The 19,255-nt window shown below is 41.4% G+C and overlaps 1 protein-coding gene across 3 annotated transcripts in view; it reads right to left on the bottom strand.

Moving 5' to 3' along the window:
- Nucleotides 1-507: 507 nt before the first annotated feature.
- LOC118367153 (signal transducer and activator of transcription 4-like) overlaps nucleotides 508-19,255 on the bottom strand; it is a 28,361-nt gene continuing 9,613 nt past the window's right edge. For 2 of the 3 annotated variants that reach the window (XM_035750247.2, XM_035750246.2), the window contains exons 4-22: nucleotides 17,468-17,566; nucleotides 16,893-17,064; nucleotides 16,350-16,435; nucleotides 15,638-15,789; nucleotides 15,108-15,266; nucleotides 14,564-14,656; nucleotides 14,384-14,443; nucleotides 14,090-14,110; nucleotides 13,673-13,766; nucleotides 13,367-13,411; nucleotides 12,101-12,184; nucleotides 8,430-8,528; nucleotides 8,021-8,156; nucleotides 7,673-7,725; nucleotides 7,257-7,351; nucleotides 6,066-6,202; nucleotides 5,514-5,705; nucleotides 5,203-5,248; nucleotides 508-2,969 (exon numbers count right to left, since the gene is read on the bottom strand). In XM_035750247.2, coding sequence (XP_035606140.1) covers nucleotides 2,966-2,969; nucleotides 5,203-5,248; nucleotides 5,514-5,705; nucleotides 6,066-6,202; nucleotides 7,257-7,351; nucleotides 7,673-7,725; nucleotides 8,021-8,156; nucleotides 8,430-8,528; nucleotides 12,101-12,184; nucleotides 13,367-13,411; nucleotides 13,673-13,766; nucleotides 14,090-14,110; nucleotides 14,384-14,443; nucleotides 14,564-14,656; nucleotides 15,108-15,266; nucleotides 15,638-15,789; nucleotides 16,350-16,435; nucleotides 16,893-17,064; nucleotides 17,468-17,566 — 1,827 coding nt within the window. In that variant the 3' untranslated portion in view covers nucleotides 508-2,965. The remainder of the gene's footprint in view (nucleotides 2,970-5,202; nucleotides 5,249-5,513; nucleotides 5,706-6,065; nucleotides 6,203-7,256; nucleotides 7,352-7,672; nucleotides 7,726-8,020; nucleotides 8,157-8,429; nucleotides 8,529-12,100; nucleotides 12,185-13,366; nucleotides 13,412-13,672; nucleotides 13,767-14,089; nucleotides 14,111-14,383; nucleotides 14,444-14,563; nucleotides 14,657-15,107; nucleotides 15,267-15,637; nucleotides 15,790-16,349; nucleotides 16,436-16,892; nucleotides 17,065-17,467; nucleotides 17,567-19,255) is intronic. The other variant, XM_035750248.2, reaches the window with a different exon arrangement.

Here is a 19,255-nt window from a genome sequence, read left to right as displayed (position 1 = left end):
GGACCTGTGGGACATGTTCAGTCAATTGGATTTACCACATGTGAATTCCAATCAAGTTGTAGAAACATCTCAAGGATGATCAATAAAAACAGGATGCACTTGAGTTCATGTTCAAGTCTCATAGCAAAGGGTCTGAATACTTATTTAAACAATTAATTTTTTTTTTTTTTTATACATTTGCAAAAATGTTTTAAAAAACTGTTTTCACATTGTCATTATGGGGTACTATGTGTAGATTGATGAGGATTTTTTTAAATGTATTTAATACATTTTAGAATAAGACTAACATAAAAATGTGGAAAAAGTCAAGGGGTCTGAATACTTTTCAAATGCACTTTGTGCATGAATCATGATTTAGTCTGCCTATTTTTATATTGAGTTGTTTCTTATTTTGATCACTTTCTGAAATATATACAATAAAACTTTATCCCTCAAGTCAAGGGAAAATAAGCTTGGCCCCTTGCCCCTGCACACATACACAGAAGCTCGATCACATATGCAAAACCATCAAAATCAAGTCCAATTTTATTGGTCACATACATATATTTAGCAGATGTTCCTGGGGTGTGGCAAAATGCTTGTGTTCCTAGCTCCAACAGTGCAGTAATATCAAACAATTCACAACAATACACACAAATCGAAAAGTAAAAGAATGGAGTTAAGAAATATTTAAAATATTAGGACGAGGCCTACAAGATCAAACATAGGCCTACAATAGAGATAATGATTAAAAAACATTAATGCCAAGATTATGGTACAATGCAGACAGTCAATCAATTACAATATCAGAATGTCCTTTGACCCATTTATGGCTACAGTCATTGTAAAACTGTACATTTGGATCTTGGATGCTGGTTGGTTGATAGCCGCGAGTTATTCACAATAACCATTTGAATGAACAATGTACTATGGCATCTGTGACAGCACGCACAGTGTCATTGAGGCCATCTCCATTTTGAAGTATTACATTTTCTTATTTTGTGTTTGAAAAAAGCATACAGCTAATATTGGCGATTTAATGCCACTTGCAGTGCTTGAGTCCTGAACCAAATTGTGTCATTGACTTGTGGCCACTAGAATGTGGTGATATACAGTATTTTAAAGACATTTAAAAATCATAGTTAACCCAACTTGAAGACAATGCTCTGATCATTGGCTGATCGCTCCCAACCCATAAGAAACTCAGTTGACTACTTTAACATGGTGGAAGCCCTCAATGGCAATGTCCATGCTAAATTGGGTCATATCCACAATGAGTCCTCCAACTCCGAACCTTGCAAGCCTGCCTCTCCGACCTATGCAGAAATGAGTTATGTTATTTCACAATAGTAGTGGGTGGTGAAATAGATACATTGTTGGAACGTGGTTTTAACCTAATAGCATCCAGGAATAGACTGACCAGTTGTATTAATGTGTCCAGACAAGACTGACAGCTTCTCTGAGCCAGGCAAAATCATTATTATGGAGATAAATCCAAAGAAATGGAAATAGAAAAAAGTAAAACAAATTAAAATGCACAGCTGCTTGATGTGATTGTGTGTTAGCTTTAGTTGGCCAGCCTGCATATCAACCTTTTTTTGTTGTTGCTTAAAATGGACCACCAGTCCGCTTGGCTAGCAACTTCAGAATCTCTGAACTACTGGCTTTTGCCCAAACTATTCACTCTAGCACGCTAGCTGCTTCTGTAGACTTTCAATCATTGGGCGTTAGCTAGTTAGCATTGGCTTGATAAACGACCTTCAGCATTGCACGCAGACATACAAAAAGGTACCCATGAATTTCTGACTCTGGCTAAATAGGTCAAAAAAAATGCATGTACTGTATGTTGGCAACCGTTTAATCCAGGCGTTTGAGAACAGCCTTCGTCGTGTGTAATTCATGGGTAGTCGTGTGTAATTCATGGGTAGTTTAGATTTTTTTTGCGGTGTATAAACCACCTGTGCCACAAACCAGTGGAAGAAGCCGTAAACCCAAAGTAGGCCTACAACACATCATGCTACACTATCTTGCGAATAAAGCCTGTAAATTAGTGTTTACACTTGACAGAAACTACTGTAGCGCCGCTGATCAGTGAAATAAGGAAGCAACCTCTTCCTTCAAGGCAAACCAGTAACCTAAATGGACAGCCGAAGGTGCTTTCCCATTTTACTACAATAGAAGGGAGGTACAGTAGCCACATGATGCGAACAATGTAGCAGATCAAATAAATGCCAAGAGAAAATGAGAATCGGGTATTGACATATGAATCGGCACATCTGCATTTGAATCATTCACAAAATATTTTAACATATTAGGAAACGTTGCGCTTCTGAAGAGCATGACAAAAAACAAAAATCTTACTTGGGAATTTGTTTACGTGTTAAATTTTAGACAGCAAAAGCATTCCACATATTCAAGGAGAGAAAAGCTGCTTTGTCCAGTACAATATTTTATCCATCCTCTGACTGTTGATCATGGCTATCTATAGGTATATTCTACTCAGTAGTAAAGACAATAGGGGAAATCATATGTAGTTAAACCCTTTTTCTACTCAAGAGGCCTTGGGCTCTTAGTGCAAAAATATCAAATTGGAAGCTAAATTAATGAAAAAGAATGGGATAATAAACATGTATTCTTTGTCCAAACCTTAGTTTGTGATAAACTTCTAAGACATATAGTCCAACAATTGGCTAACATTAGAGCCACATAATACAAGACATTTCAGAATACACATAATTAAATACATCTATTTTATGAGAAGTGATATGCATGTAATATCTACTTTACACTTACAACATGATACATTTGTATTCATGACAATGGGCTCAAAGACAATACTAGCAGTTGGATAGAAGAGCAATATATTGTGATCAGATGTAAGAGAAAATGCCACATCCAGTGACCCTCAGTGGAACACAAGTCGTAGAGGCGTGAGTTACTTGGCATACTCTGCAGGTCATCTTGTGTTACTCGGAGTACGGAGAACTCATCTGTATAATAGGGAAGTAAAAGTCAGACAAATGCTTAACTGAGGACAATGCAAATAAAAGATAAGATTATCGAATTTCAGCAGGTTCAGTCCATTGTTATTTGGAGACTGGCTTAGAGAGGCACAACTGCGTCTCTGCAATGATGGATGAGTTGGCTACAGTAGATAGGTCTACAGTATGGGGCTAGGCTAGCTAGCTGCAGCGTGTCTTTAGGTAGGGAGGGGGGGGGGGGCGTTACTGTACTCACGACAGTCTCAATCTCCAAGGGGCTTAGGTGCTGTGAGTACGTCAAACATCCCAGGGGACGGGGGGGGATTCTGGGGAGGGAGGTTAGGCACTGGGGGCGGCAGCAGTGGAGAAGAGTTTCAGTGTTGGATAGCCATAGCTAGCTAACATAGCATCCCTCTGTTTCAACCGGGTGTTTCAGTAGGCTAAACTAGCTAGCTGCATCCGCTAGTTAACTGAAAAAAATAGTAAAGAAATAAAAGCTAGCTCTCTAGCCCTCACTTTATTTAAGAAATGGATTTCAAAACTGTTCAACTATAGTCTTTGGAGTCAACTACTCACCACATGTTAGGCACTGTAGTGCTAACTAGCTGTAGCTTATGCTTTTAGTACTAGATTTATTCGCTGATCCTTTGATGGGTGGACAACATGTCAGTTCATGCTACAAGAGCTCTGATAGGTTGGAGGACATCCTCCAGAAGTTGACAATTACTGTGTAAGTCTATGGAAGCGGATGAGAAACATGAGTCTCCTAGGTTTTGTATTCAAGTCAATGTGCCTAGAGAAGGACGGAAACTAGTGGTCCTCCGGCTACACCATGGTGCTACCCTACAGTGTGCTGTTGAGGATACTGTAGATCTTTATTACAAAACGTTGTTTCAATAAATTATTTGGTGACGTGAATATATTTAGTATAGTTTTATCTAAAAGGATAACTAATGTTTCACTATTCACATTTTTCAGAAATTCGGAGGATGGTCCTCCCCTGACTAACATACACTACCAAAAGTATGTATACACCTGCTTGTCAAACATTTAATTCCAAAATAATGGGCATTAATATGGAGTTGGTCCCGCCTTTGCTGCTATAACAGCATCAACTCTTCTGGCAAGGCTTCACACTAGATGTTGGAACATATTGCTGCTTCCATTTAGCCACAAGAGCATTGGTGAAGTAGGGCACTGATGTTGGACAATTAGGCCTGGCTCTCAGTCGGCATTCCTATTCATCCCAAAGGTGTTCGAGGTGGTTGAGGTTAGGGCTCTGTGCAGGCCAGTCAAGTTCTTCCACACCGATCTCGACAAACCATTTCTGTATGGACCTCGCTTTGTCATACTGAAATAGGAAAGGGCCTTCCCCAAATTGTTGCAACAAAGGTGAAACACAGAATCATCTAGAATGTCATTGTAGTGTTAAGATTTCCCTTCACTGGAACTAAGGAGGCTAGCCCGAACCATGAAACAGCCCCGGACCATTATTCCTCCACAAAACTTTAGTTTGCAAGATGCATTGGGGCAGGTAGCATTCTACTGGCATCCACAAAACTCAGATTCATCCGTCGGACTGCCAGCTGGTGAAGCGTAATTCATCACTCCAGAGAACGCATTTCCACTGCGCCAGAGTCCAATGGTGGCAAGCTTTACACCACTCCAGCCGACAATTGGCATTGTGCATGGTGATCTTAGGCTTGTGTGCGGCTGCTCGGCCATGGAAACCCATTTCATGAAGGTCCCGGTGAACAGTACCTGTGCTGACGTTGCTTCCAGAGGAATGTTGCAACCGAGTCAGTCGATTTTTACACGCTATGAGTTTCAGCACTCGGCGGTCCCGTTCTGTCAGCTTGTGTGTCCTACCACTTTGCGGTTGTTGCTCCTAGACGTTTCCACTTCACAATAACAGCACTTACAGTGGCAGCTCTAGCAAGGCAGAAATTTGACGAACTGATTTGGTGGAAAAGCGGCATCCTATGACGGTGCCACGTTGAAAGTCACTGAGCTCTTTGGTAAGGCCAATCTACTGCCAATGTTTGTTTATGGAGATTGCATGGCTGTGAGCTCAATTTGAAACACCTGTCAGCAACGGGTGTGGCTAAAATAGCCAAATCCACTCATTTGAAGGGGTGTTCCACACACTATATATACACAAAAGTATCATATTCATATATATCTTCATGCATTGTCTGGTCTGCTCAAATTAGAAGATGATAACAAACTGTTGTGTACGCACTGCAAAGTGGAGATGGGGATCCATGTAGCTGATATATATGGAAAGACTGCAAGAAGATAAAAAGAGAATATAGGCATTTTAGTAAACAACCATTGATAATTGCATGTTGTGTACCAACCAGCCCCCTGTCCCCTCCCCAGTAACTAGGTACCACATGTAAACATCCCCACAAAACAATTAGAAAATGTTGCACTCTCCATAACATACTTTCATTCACAGAGAAGTTGCTGGAACCTAGGTGGTCACAATTCCTATATCTAAAGTACAAGTCAAACCCCTCTATCATAAACGTGTCTTGGTAACCATCTTGCCTTTGCTCTGCTGACTGTTGTAATGTCGTCTGAAGGACTCATCTTTGGGGACGCCAGGGTAGAGGAACTTGAGCGGGTTCTCAGGGACCTCTCCGTCTGCGATGACCTTGTAGTCCCGGATGATGTTGGCGAACGGGAGAGCGCTGAGGCGTGATTTGGTGTACGGCTCCACCGAGATTAATTTAGCCTCTCCTGTTGACACAGACACAACCAAAGAGCCAATCAGAGTTGGATGTTTACAGAATACATTTTAAGACACTGAAAGTTTAGGTGCTAATTGTTTACGTCAAATTTTGGGATTTAAATGTTGACCGCATGGTTCAGATAAGATAAATGGATTCATATTTTATGAAACCACACAAATAATTTGTTTTAGGAAATGGTGTGGGGAAGTGTGACCCTTTATGTCTAATGATGTCCTTTCTGGACAATATTTATCTCCATGAAAGGGGACCCCTTTTTGGCTCAAGAGCAGATGCAAAAGTTCCATATAGCCTTTTCAAGGTCAATTTCTCACGTCGCCACAGTAATTGACAACCGAGCGGGCCTCACCACTGTCGGACTGCTTCACCCAGGTGAAAGTGATCCCACCCAGGTGGCTCTCACTGAAGCGCAGCAGGAATGTCCCAGGCTCCTTGTCCTTCAAACAGGCCCTCTCTGTCTCCTTACTGACAAAGCCCATGATGCAGCTGAAGGAAGCACAAGCAACACCACACCATCAGTTACATTATGCAGAAACACCCACTAACGTAATGAAGTACACTGTTCTAAAGCCCTCTGAGTAAATAGATTAAATGAATGGAACTGAACCTAAATGATTCATTTCCCGATTCCCGCAAAACTAGAAGTGTAGGCCTACATTGTCGGCCCGCTATACACAGTTCTATGACGACTACCGTTTGTAAAACAGGTAGTTGCATTGGCTTGATTGATTCCTGACAAAAGGTTAAGACTAGGCTATAATCATTTAGCCTATTTAAGATCTGAATATCAGCTATCCAAGTTACATCAGGAGTTATCTGGAGTCAATTTGCAATGATAATTGATGTATTTACACACTGGGCAATGCAGTATTCGCTATGAATCAGCTCAGCAAAAAAAAAAAAAAAAGACTTAATACCAATGTGAAATCATTGATTATCATGACAATTTAGCAGTCGTGAGTAGTCTAGTTTAATATTGTCCATTTTATTTGGCCCGGTTTTTAGGAGATATGGTGTTTGTTAAAATGTTAAGTCATATTTTTTCATTTAAAAAAAAAATAATGATATGGGGTGCCATTTATGCTATTTAATGATGTAAAAAGTGTCTGTCACATGACATGAATTTGTTCTCCAGTCTAGGCTACAGAAAAACCACAAAAGCTACTACAGAGCGTTCGTTGGTGGAGCGCCAAAGCGCTGCATCTCTCCAACAGCGCCCTGGTTAGGCGAGCTGGGCATTGGCAAGCTAAATATTTTTGAGTCCCTGCCTTTGGCAAAGTAAGCGCTGCTTATCATTGGGTGGAATCAGCACTCACCTAAATAGCCCATATGACAATGGGTGAGAAAAGTTAATTGTTTTGGGGCAGAATTATGTGAGGTGTTATGCGTTGTTGGAAGTGCGTCTTCTTGGTGAGTTTAGCTAGCAAAATGCCACCCTCGTCATCTGCAGCCCTAGGCGGCCACCTAATCTTTCTTAATGGGCACGCCAGCCCTGGCCTAAGGGGATAAGGGTTGTTTCTGGACAGGCCACACGTCTCACTTGTCGTTCCAGATGGGAAGCAGGTGCTTCTTGATTAGCTCCAGGATGAAATCCAGCCACATCCAAAAACTGAAAGACTTCCCAGGAATATTCTCCTGGAAAAAGCAGACGGAATGGGAAAGAGATGAGAATTACCCTTAACTTTATACTGAAATATGCCATAAATATTTATCAATTTACTTTGACCACTGGAAGTAGGTTAAGGGGAAGTGAGGTGATTTTTGTTGGAGAAGGACTCCACTAGGAGCTGAAATGAAAAAGTCAAGCCCGTCAAGATGGAGAATGACAGTACAGTATGTATATGAATGCTTCTACATAAAGGGAGTATTTGTTACTAAGACATGACATCATCCACCTTGTGTGTTTAAGACTTGCAGTAGTAGGACTATAGGAATTGGTAGGACTGCTTGACCTACCTTGCAGAATTTGGACCAGGATACCTGACATTCATTGTGAGAGGCTTGCTGACCTACAGTGAAGATTAGTCAAATAATTCTGAATATCAACTAACCAGTACACATTTCATACACTATGAATATTCAGCTATTATTGTACAAACATAACAATCCTTAGATAATATAGAACGATTTCATACTTGGAAGTCAGAGATTCTAAACAAATATCTGATAATTCATATTGCTATTCTGTCAAACTTGAAAACACTTGCGACTGTTCGCCGTTCCTCATGAACTGGGCAAATCAATGGTGTATGTATGCCAAGAGTTTTATGCTCTAATGTAATGTGTACAACTAGGCTGCTGTACCCATGAGTTTCTCTCCCAGCATGCACAGCTGCTCCGTGTTGAGGCCCCGCCCAGTGAAAGTCGAGAACTGCCAACTCAGCACTTCAGAGAGCTGGCCCCAACTGGCCCGCGGAGGACTGGCAAAGAAGTCCGGGTTCTAGAGAGAGAGAATGTACACACACACCACATTTGAAATGTCTTTATTTTTTTGGAACTTAAAGTGCAATGTTTACTTTTCATCTATTGTTTATTTCACTTTTGTATATGATCTATTCACTTGCTTTGGCAATGTTAACATATGTTTCCCATTCCAACAAAGCCCCTTGAATTGAATTTTGAGAGAGAGAGCGAGAAAGGCAGAGGGGGAGGGTTAAGAGAGCATAATAAAAGATAACACCTAAAACAATGGTAGTGCGTGTCGTCAGCTCACCCTGGGTTCGTCAGTCAGCATGTTGTACCACATGATGGAGGCCCAGCCTCCAGTCAGCTGGCTAACATTGGAGATGACCACCAGAGGAAAAGAGCAGGTCTGCAGAGAGAGAGACACACACGATCCCTCCCAATGTGTTCTCCAATCTCATAAAACCGTTTTTAAAATGCTGCGTTATCCTTGCAAGGGTAAAGTGCTAGAGTACTGAAAACAGGGGTGCCAATAATTAGTTAACTCAGCAAAAAAAGAAACGTCCATTTTTCAGGAACCTCTTTCAAAGATAATTCGTAAAAATCCAAATAGATCCACAGATCTTCATTGTAAAGGGTTTAAACACTTTCCCATGCATGTTCAATGAACCATTAACAATTAATGAACATGCACCTGTGGAACGGTCGTTAAAACTAACAGCTTACAGGCGGTAGGCAATTAAGGTCACAGTCTGTGTGAACGTGCTTAGGCATGCTGCAAGGAGGCATGAGGACTGCAGATGTGGCCAGGGCAATAAATTGCAATGTCTGTACTGTGAGACGCCTAAGACAGCGCTACAGGGAGACAGGACAGACAGCTGATCGCCCTCATAGTGGCAGACCATGTGTAAAAACATTTGCACAGGATCGGTACATCCTAACATCACACCTGTGGGACAGGTACAGGATGGCAACAACAACTGCCCGAGTTACATCAGGAAGGCACAATCCCTCCATCAGTGCTCAGACTGTCCGCAATAAGCTGAGAGGCTAGACTGAGAACTTGTAGGCCAGTTGTAAAGCAGGTCCTTACCAGACATCACCAGCAACAATGGGCACAAACCCACCGTCGCTGGACCATACAGGACTGGCAAAAAGTGCTCTTCAGTGACGAGTTGTGTTTTTGTCTAACCAGGGTTGATGGTTGGATTCGCATTTATCGTCGAAGGAATGAGCGTTACACTGAGGCCTATACTCTGGAGCGGGATCGATTTGGAGATGGAGGGTCCGTCATGGTCTGGGGCAGTGTGTCACAGCATCATCGGACTGAGCTTGTTGTCATTGCAGGCAATCTCAACGCTGTGCATTACAGGGAAGACGTCCTCCTCCCTCATGTGGTACCCTTCCTGCAGGCTCACCCTGACATGACCCTCCAGCATGACAATGGCACCAGCCATACTGCTCGTTCTGTGCGCGATTTCCTGCAAGAAAGGAATGTCAGTGTTCTGTCATGGCCAGCAAAGAGCCCGAATCTCAATCCCATTGAGCAAGTCTGGGACCTGTTGGATGAGAGGGTGAGGGCTAGGGCCATTCCCCCCCCAGAAATGTCCGGGAACTTGCAGGTGCCTCGGTAGAAGATTGGGGGAACATCTCACAGCAAGAACTGGCAAATCTGGTGCAGTCTATGAGGAGGAGATGCACTGCAACACTTAATGCAGCTGCTGGCTACACCAGATACTGACTGTTACTTTTGACCCCCCCCGCCTTTGTTAAGGGACACATTATTCCATTTCTGTTAGTCACATGTCTGTGGAACTTGTTCAGATTGTTTCAGTTGTTGAATCTTATGTTCATACAAATATTTACACATGTTAAGTTTGCTAAAAATGAACGTAGTTGACATTGAGGACGTTTCTTTTTTTTCACAGAGTTTATTTCTTGTTAAACAATTGTATTGAGCAATTGTATTAGTATAAAATATAAATGTTTCCATTTTCTTGAGCCTGCAAGGAGGCCAATAATTATGGACCTGACTGCACACAGAAAGTATATGCTTGCATTTACGGAACTGAATAGACATCCTACCGTAACTGGCTGGGTCTATGGGCCCTAGGCTTAACTAATTGTTCTGTAACCTGACTGTGTGCATTAATATGAGAAGTAAGCATATGCGACCAGGTATTGAATGCATGTACCCAGGAGACAGCAAAAGTACAGAGTTCAGGGCCAGCTCAGTCTTGACCTCTTGGTCAGCCAGGCCAAGCAGATTATCATTTGTTCAGATGGTGACGAAAATAAACATACAAAAGGGAAAACTAGAGACAGGCATACCCAAACAGACTCTAAACCAAACGAAAGGCCTCATGTCCACCAAAGAAACAAGCAGCCTCACGGCTCTGACTGACAAACACCTTGATTGCCTGCACTTGTGGGCTTATAAAGGCTTGGCTCAGTGTTTAGACCCGGTTGGTGCTGCCCCCTGGGGATGGAGGGTTGAAGTATTGTCATGTCTTGGCCTCTTCGGGTATAGCAAGCCCACCCCCCTCTCCCTGCCTCCCCCTTGCCTCCTTCAACTAGGCTGCTGTGGTCAGAGGTCTTAAATTCCTGAGAAGACCTCATGGACAGTTATAGAGAGTCATTTTCATGGAGACAAAGGAAATCCTTCCGCCTCACAGAACTTGAGGTACGAACAAATTTCATGTTCCGGAGGAAGTGTAAAAGATTGGTGAAGAATCCAGCTACAAACTGGTCCGTTTGTCACAACTTGGGAAGCTCATGGGAGACGGTGTGGCCACATTGCCATAACGCTGTTTATATAATAGCCCCAGATATAAGGTTTACATCCAATTGTTGTATAAGATGAATGAGTGAGTATGATACTGTTTACATAATTTTACAATGTGATTTGGGACTGTTTAATGAAGGAAAACTCAAAAAGGTAATTGGATTTGAACTAAATCAGAGGACCGCCCCTGAGCCCAGTTAGGGTCAGACATCCTGGGACAGCCCTTTTATGCCATTCCGAATAAAACCCAACTTTGAGAAATTATCACCAGACCGTGCTTACCTCAATTACGAGATGGCTAAAGGTTGCAGAATCTTTTAACCATACCACGTGGTTAAACTCTTAAACTATCGATACTGACAGAATGAGAACATGTCTTTATTAATTACTAGTCTGCAGCTAGGAACTCGGCATCATTGAACGCGAAGAACGACAACCGCCAAAACATCCATTCTATAACGAATGTCACTTTGAACTATCCCCTCTAACCAAGACAGAGAGAGAGAGAGTGAGAGAGACTGACAATTCTACAAAAGAAAGACTTTTCACCAACGATCAAGACGACACACTTCTCCTTTGTCTAACAAGCCGACATGCCGGTTTAGCCCACTAGGGCACATCCTCCTATCATTACATTTACCTTTGTTTATGCATTTCTGTGAATTACTTAGTAATAAATCAATTATTTAAGACAATTGATGTAAGGATGACTCATAGTGAAGACTGGGTTCAATGCAGATAACCAACAACTTACGACGTTTGGAATGAGACTAATGTGAGGTAAAGTAAATAATTCATTAATTCGAAGACTAATTGATCAGATACAATATCTGAAAAGTTATTTTAGGAAATGATAAGTTTGTAATCTGAATATTTTTCCTTGGTGCCCCGACTTCCTAGTTAATTAGTTACGTGATTAATCAGTTGATCGCATAGTAACTAATTACAGAGAATCTTTGATAAAAAACTATCAGTCTTCAGTTAATGATAGTAAAGACACAACAGTATCTAGTCATGCTCCTAAGACCTAAACTATATAACATGTTTTTAACAAGGACTAATAATAACTGACAATTTATGCTATGTGGGGGTTCTAAGGCGTGAGTGAGGGACTATATGTGGAGTATTGTAAGAATGTGTGTGGGAGTGTGTGTGTCGTATTCAGGATGTGTGAAGGAGTGTGTAGACTGACTGACCTCCAGGTCGATGTTAATGCCCTGTATGTTGAACTGGGCCTCGAAGCTGAGGGAGTGGAGCTCCTCCGTCACAGAGAGAGGACCCTGGAACCAGCAGAATACACACACACTTTACTAAACCTTTTCCTCAGAACACATTAAATACAATAGCCAAGGGCTACAAAACCATTTTTGTTCAGTGAGTGACCCACTAAAAAGTGTCATACATTTCAATGACAAACTATCAACAAGGATAAGGAATTTGTCATATTTAACCAATAACAGTATTCCATAACAAGGCTAGGAAAACCGTCTCCTATGAAGTAATAATATTTTCTCTTCAGTATATGAGTAATCGGGCTACGTTTGATAGTGGCATTCATTAAGTACATTTCTGGATGAAATAAGGATCCTGTATCCTAAGAGCATCTGAGGGAAGGCTTGACCTGAGTTTTGTTGAGTCATGTGAATAAAAAAAGGTCAAATAAAAAATATATACAAAAATGAGTTTTATCTATGATTTTTTTTTTACTCAGAAAGAGTTCAAATGTTTTTCATCTGCGGTAAAATGATGGTGCCATCTCGAAACGTATACAAACAAACACACTATTGTCCTGAAAAGGAGTAAAAAAAATTATATTTAAAAAACTTCAAATTGAGGGGAAAACTTTAAAACCATGGTAATGTTGCCCTCTACTGTTTTAAGAAAGCAACTACTTTTTCTTAATGGAAATGTTTGAGTTGTTTTTTTAAAACGATATCACCTCAGGCAAAGTAATTGACCTAAAAATAAATCGGAATTAGTAAACTCTTAATTCACCTCAGGGTCCAATAACTTTAATTAAATGACCTCTGGTTGACCAGAATTTATATTTTTTGTAGTTGTCATTAAAAAGACTTAGTTTCTCCCCAAAGCATTTCTAAAAAGGCTAACATGGAAAACAAAAAAAGGTTTGCACTAGTAACCACAGTCAAAAAGTTAAATTTGGCTAAATTGCAAAAATTCATAAAACAAATATTTGCTTAATTTAAGGCATAAGGTTAGCAGTGTGGTTACTGTTAGGTTTTAAATCAGATTTTAAGAAGGAATAGGCAGCGTTTTTGAGTTTGTGGCTGTGGAAACTAGTGTCAACCGCAAACAAATCTGAAGGTCAAGTTTCAAAGGTCACGCTTTCCTAAAGTTCACTGTGCTAGATTGTAACCTTTTGATAGGCTTGAGTCACTGACCCTTAACCATCATTTAGGGAGAAACAAAAATTACTGTTCAACTGTCATATTTCCCCTCACCTCGTTCACCTTTGTACCGTTAACATATTTCTTCTCTTTCAGCTGCTGAAGATAAATATACAGAAATTAATAATAAAATGCACTATTCATACAATTTCATGTACAGCTAGGCCAGAGCGATCATAATAAATAATTTTTGCAATATAACAGGGTCACTGCAAACAGTTGCATACGTCCAGTATGGCTGCTGCAGCCAGCCCCACTGGACCAAATCAGTTTTGAGTTTCACTAAACCTGTGTATTAACAGATTTGAGTTTGAAATTATTCTGAATATGTTAGTGGGGACAGTGAAGGTGAGAGATTACCAAGTGTCTGAACTCTACAGATAGACAGCCATTAGATGATTCCTCCACGTCCATTACTTTGGTGGTGGAAGTCAGGATGAAGAACTGACGATGTCTGAAGGGAGAGGGATGCGGTAAAGCCACAGTTAATAGTCTGAACTAAACAAACACACACACACACACACACACACACACACACACACACACACTGAGCTAAGATACATGGCAAATGCAGAGGTAAAAACAACTGATCATTCCGATCCTTTAAACCGGGTCATCTGATTTGTAATCAAAAATGGCTTCTCGTATCGCTCTTTTTGGTCACTGTTCTACCTCATCCCTACACACACACACACACACACACACACATTACTTGATATTGGCCTAAATAACAGTAGAAGGAAATTCCCACTGAACAGCCCACACAAGTATACTCACACTCTGCCAGGGGGGAGGTACCTACACACAGGGGTAAATAATATAGAAAAAAGCTAAATTACTCCGTATTGTAGTGCCAGCTTGCTAATGGATGTCTATGAAACATTGTTTATAGAACACAGTATATCCGTGACATGTTCACACACAGTATGTGTAACAGAGCTTGCAAAGAGCAACCACTGGTTCGCTCACCCTTCAAAGTGAATGTGCCACAATATTTATGTGTTACATTGTCACCAGTGTACAAACATTGGCTAAAAGATGGAGATTAAAATGCTTTTACGCATGTCTTACTTGTCAAATATCGTCTTCACTTTCAGTTGATAATCCACCTCTGGGAGTTTGACCAACAATCTGGATATACAACGTGATCAAAACAGAAATACTGACTAAAAACACACATTTAATATGCACCCACACAACAAATTGATAATCACAATTGAGTTGTGTTGCATCTTGATACACATACTGTACCTGACTTTGGTGGTGAACTGCACCCCGGTCTTGATGATGAGAGGTTTCTGGGGGTGGGTTGGCATCCATGGCTGCTTCTCCACCACAAATGAGCTGTGGACATTGCACAAAGGATGACACAAAGATGGCACACAAGAGAACGACAATAGCACGAGAGCAGTTGTGTACACCACCTAGATTTGGGTGGAGGCAATATAAGTCAAGTCCATTTCCCTGTCAACAAGACCATTAATGCGTCCCTACGTGTCCAGTTTTTTGGGGATAATTATTTTGTGATGGATATTTTATAAAATTATTTGTATTTACAAGTGTGGTTGCATCCTAAAGTTTGCAGGCCTTCCATTTTACGTTCAGCCTTTCTAAATTCACAAGCGTTTAACGGTTAAACTTTAAGTTAAACTTTAACCAAAGGGAGACTGGCAGACAGTTTATGCTTTGTTTAAACTGGTGCGCCGCCGACTCTAAAGTAGAGTCTGACATATGCATTTAGTTAGATAAGGGTAGGTATCTGACCAGAGGTGTGTGGTTTTGTTGAGGTTAGTACCTTTTGATCAGGTGGTCGATGAGGTATTTGACCTGCTCCTCCAGCTGCGGTCTCTGCAAGGAGATGGGGTCGCTCGCATAGGTCACCTTCAGGATAAGTTCTCCCAGTTTGTCCAGCTGACGTTTCATCTGGAACAGACTCTGGGCCGTCAGAGTAAACCTGAGAGAGAGAGAGAGAGAGAGAGAGAGAGAGAGAGAGAGAGAGAGAGCGCGGTCCCAAGTTACTGTGTTTTAGGATTGAGTTATGAGTTAAGAACAGTGTCTCGGCCTGATTGGCATCCCACTTTTTCTCCATCCCTAGCAAACACAGCTGATTAATCATAATTGCATTCTAAACTGGAGATCATGATTAGGTGATTATTGGAGTCAGGTGTGTTAGTTGGGGCTGGGGAAAAACTGACGCCAATCAGGCCCTCGAGGACTGGAATTGCCCACCCCTTAAGTGATAGCAAAGCTGATCTGAAAATGACCGATACTGTGTGTTTACGGTATATGTACGTGTGCATGCATTCCTGCACATGTGCGTTTTACCAGTTCTGGAGCTGGTCCAGTCCAGTGAGCAGTGGGCCACCTATACAGTTGATCTGCTGCCTGCGTTTCCACTCCATCAGCTCTGGGTTCAGCTGGGAGGCTATCAGAGCGTCAATCTCTTTTATCACGTCACTCATTTTAGACAGGATCTCCTATGGTGGAACAATAAAATCTCAATGCTGGTCCGGACTGCTGTGTGGCTCAGTTGGCAAGCGCATGGGACGCGCAACGCCAGGGTTGTGGGTTCGATTCCCACTGGGGCCAATCCATATGATTATGTATGCACTAATTGATGGAAGTAGTATAAGCCCAAAGCAAATTCAATTAACATTCTTTGATATCGTAACTCACTGAACTGTTTTGCAGTGTTAAATCAAACTTGCAGTATTGTGCTTGATGCCTCGGTGCGCTCCACATGTCACAGGCCCCAAAAAAGGAAAATCTTTAACAATCGTATCTATATACTGTAGATAAATATTCATAGAGTTGTATAGACTTAAACTGCATCAGACAGCAATTGCATAAGTAACTAACACAGTTATAAATGGCAAATGGTGGCACCAATTCAAATAAATGCATATTCACTCCCAGATAAGGGCTCGCAGATAAGGGCTTTGACTGTTTACAGCCATAGAGAGTAAAAAGGTGCAGCTGACAAACATAGCTGATTGCTGGTTTATCTAAATGTATGCATGTTACAGTGTCCCCACACCTTCCTTCTAAAGTCCAGGTTGTTGAGAATCTCCTGCAGACGGGCCACTTCCGGTTCCATCCGCTCTGTGTTCCTGTCCGCCTGATCTGAGGGACACAAGCACATCTAATATGACAGCGGGGGGAATAACAACTTTGGTAACACTTTAAAGGGGCAATCTGGGATTTGTATGTACATTTTTAGACTTTCAAATTAATGTAGTATAGCCATTGATTATTGAAGAATATAACAAAAAGGTGGTGATCGCTATGTTGTTTTTCAAATCCCAAATTGCCCATTTTAAGCCTATATGCTCACGGTAAGTCTTACAGTGCATTATAACCGCATCACAATGCATTACACCTGCAGGGCTTAAGTAAAGTCTTACCCTTAGTTATTCAATCATTCCACCACATCAGGCCACCAGAGGGTAAGACACAGCTATTGCCATATTACTTACAGCTATCCGATATTATATGAGAGCTATCAAATCATCTCAGATCTTAGGGGACTCCATAGGGGATAGGAGCTGGAAGTTGATTTCAGATTGGCCAGATAGCTGACCTCGAGACTGGATAGTTTTGAAGCGTAAGTCAAAGTCATCTTGCATGTCCTCTAGACATTTCACTGCCGGGTCCAGCATCTGCACACTACTCCTGATCATGACCACCCTGTTGTCCATGTTCTTCTGTCTCTCGAAGGCTACAGAATTCTGTACAGACTTCTCCAACGGGCCCTGTCAAGAAGATAGAGGTTAACCACACACACACGTAGGATCTTAAAATTTGAGCCAGTTTCCTACAGCAGGAAAATAATCCTGCAGCAACAGGATGCAAATTATTATGTGGATTATAATTAAATGGGGTCGATACATTTTTTGAAAAGGATCATGACAAACTTTTGAAGCCTTTTAAAACCTCAAACACACTACAAGTTTAACATTTCCTGCATTGTGAGAATGTTCTCCAGCAACAGGGTGATCAAATTAAGATGCTACATCTGTATGCACACACACAGGCCTTTCGGTTGCACTTTAGTCTAAACTCTTCCTGCCTCTGTTTTCCCAGGTATTTTGAGGAAAGAAAGATAAGAGGGGGAAAATCATGGAGGTTTCCTGGTGACATAACAGAGTGACACACCTGTTCCGGTACGTTGGCTGAGGCGATGATACGACGCTCCTCTCTGAGGCTAGTGGAGATGACCCCGGCCATGAGCAGAGGGTAGGCTTTGTATTTTATCTGAAACACACACGCACGATATTTGAATCTCTTAGCAAAACTGCTAATGTGTTGGGTTGACAGTCGCTGGACCTGGGTTTGAATTCTGGTGCGGGCTAACCCCCTGAATTCGCTGCAATATTATGCTACTGCTGTCTACACCGCTTGACATATGCAGGCCCCTGCCTGCATGTGTTCTAAACCCGGTCCCACTGCACTTCTACTGGGCACAAACTTGTTGAATCAAAGCGGTTTCATTGTAATTTGTCAACGTATTTAACTTACACTGTTGTTTTGAGGGTAACATTTCAACCACAGGATTATATCATGGTAACCAATTTAACATAGACAAACCTTATATAAAATATGTTGAATTTGTACCTTTAAAACAATGTCAGATCTTTAAGGTTATATCCACCATCAGAAGAAAAAAAACTAGACTGCTCAAAAAAATAAAGGGAACACTAAAATAACATCCTAGATCTGAATGAATGAAATATTCTTATTAAAGACTTTCTTCTTTACATAGTTGAATGTGCTGACAACAAAAATCACACATAAATTATCAATGGAAATCAAATTTATCAACCCATGGAGGTCTGGAATTGGAGTCACACTCAAAATTAAAGTGGAAAACCACACTACAGGCTGATCCAACTTTGATGTAATGTCCTTAAAACAAGTCAAAATGAGGCTCAGTAGTGTGTGTGGCCTCCACGTGCCTGTATGACCTCCCTACAACTCCTGGAGATGCTCCTGATGAGGTGGCGGATGGTCTCCTGAGGAATCTCCTCCCAGACCTGGACTAAAGCATCCGCCAACTCCTGGACAGTCTGTGGTGCAACGTGACGTTGGTGGATGGAGCGAGACATGATGTCCCAGATGTGCTCAATTGGATTCAGGTCTGGGGAACGGGCGCTCCAGTCCATAGCATCAATGCCTTCCTCTTGCAGGAACTTGGATCAGCCTGTAGTGTGGTTTTCCACTTTAATTTTGAGTGTGACTCCTAATCCAGTCCTCCATGGGTTGATAAATTTGATTTCCATTGCTAATTTGTGTGATTATGACTTTTATAGTTTGTCACCTCAATATGGCCATGGATGTGATACTCATTTTAAGGTTGATGACTTAATACTATTGAATTGTGTTTGGTTGACAACGCAAACCAGATATCAACATTTGAATGAGATATCTTCTGCTTGGATAGTGCCATCTGTACCATTGACTAGCTTTCATTTGTTGGTTTTCCAAATGAATAGTTTGTGTTTGATTCATGTCACCATGTCAAGCCATGTCAAGCAAAAAATCGAACTTAAAGAATAGGGCTAAGCCAGTTGCTCAGATGGACAGCAGTAGATACATCTCCTTAAAATGTTGATATTTGGTTGCGTTTGTCAACCAAACAATTATATAATATTAAGTCATCTAACATTCAACCTTAAAACGAGTAACACATCCATTCAGTAACCATATTGAGGTTTGGGAAACTATAAAAGTTATGTAATCATATAAAAGCGTGCATGTTCACGATAGCATGCATCGATCGTCGCAGGTCTGTGGAGGTCTTCACAATTGCTGTAATATGCGTAGAATCTGGAACGGCATTGATCACATTGCACCATGTACTTTTAACGTAATCTCAACTGCAATCCAGGTCATTTGGTTTTGCTACTAGATTAAGCACAGTGGACAACACGATCTGTTGTATAA

This window comes from Oncorhynchus keta, chromosome 34, assembly GCF_023373465.1.
Source record: "Oncorhynchus keta strain PuntledgeMale-10-30-2019 chromosome 34, Oket_V2, whole genome shotgun sequence".
Taxonomy (NCBI): domain Eukaryota; kingdom Metazoa; phylum Chordata; class Actinopteri; order Salmoniformes; family Salmonidae; genus Oncorhynchus; species Oncorhynchus keta.
Note: the sequence above shows the minus strand (reverse complement) of the source record. Positions and strands in the feature narration are given on the sequence as shown.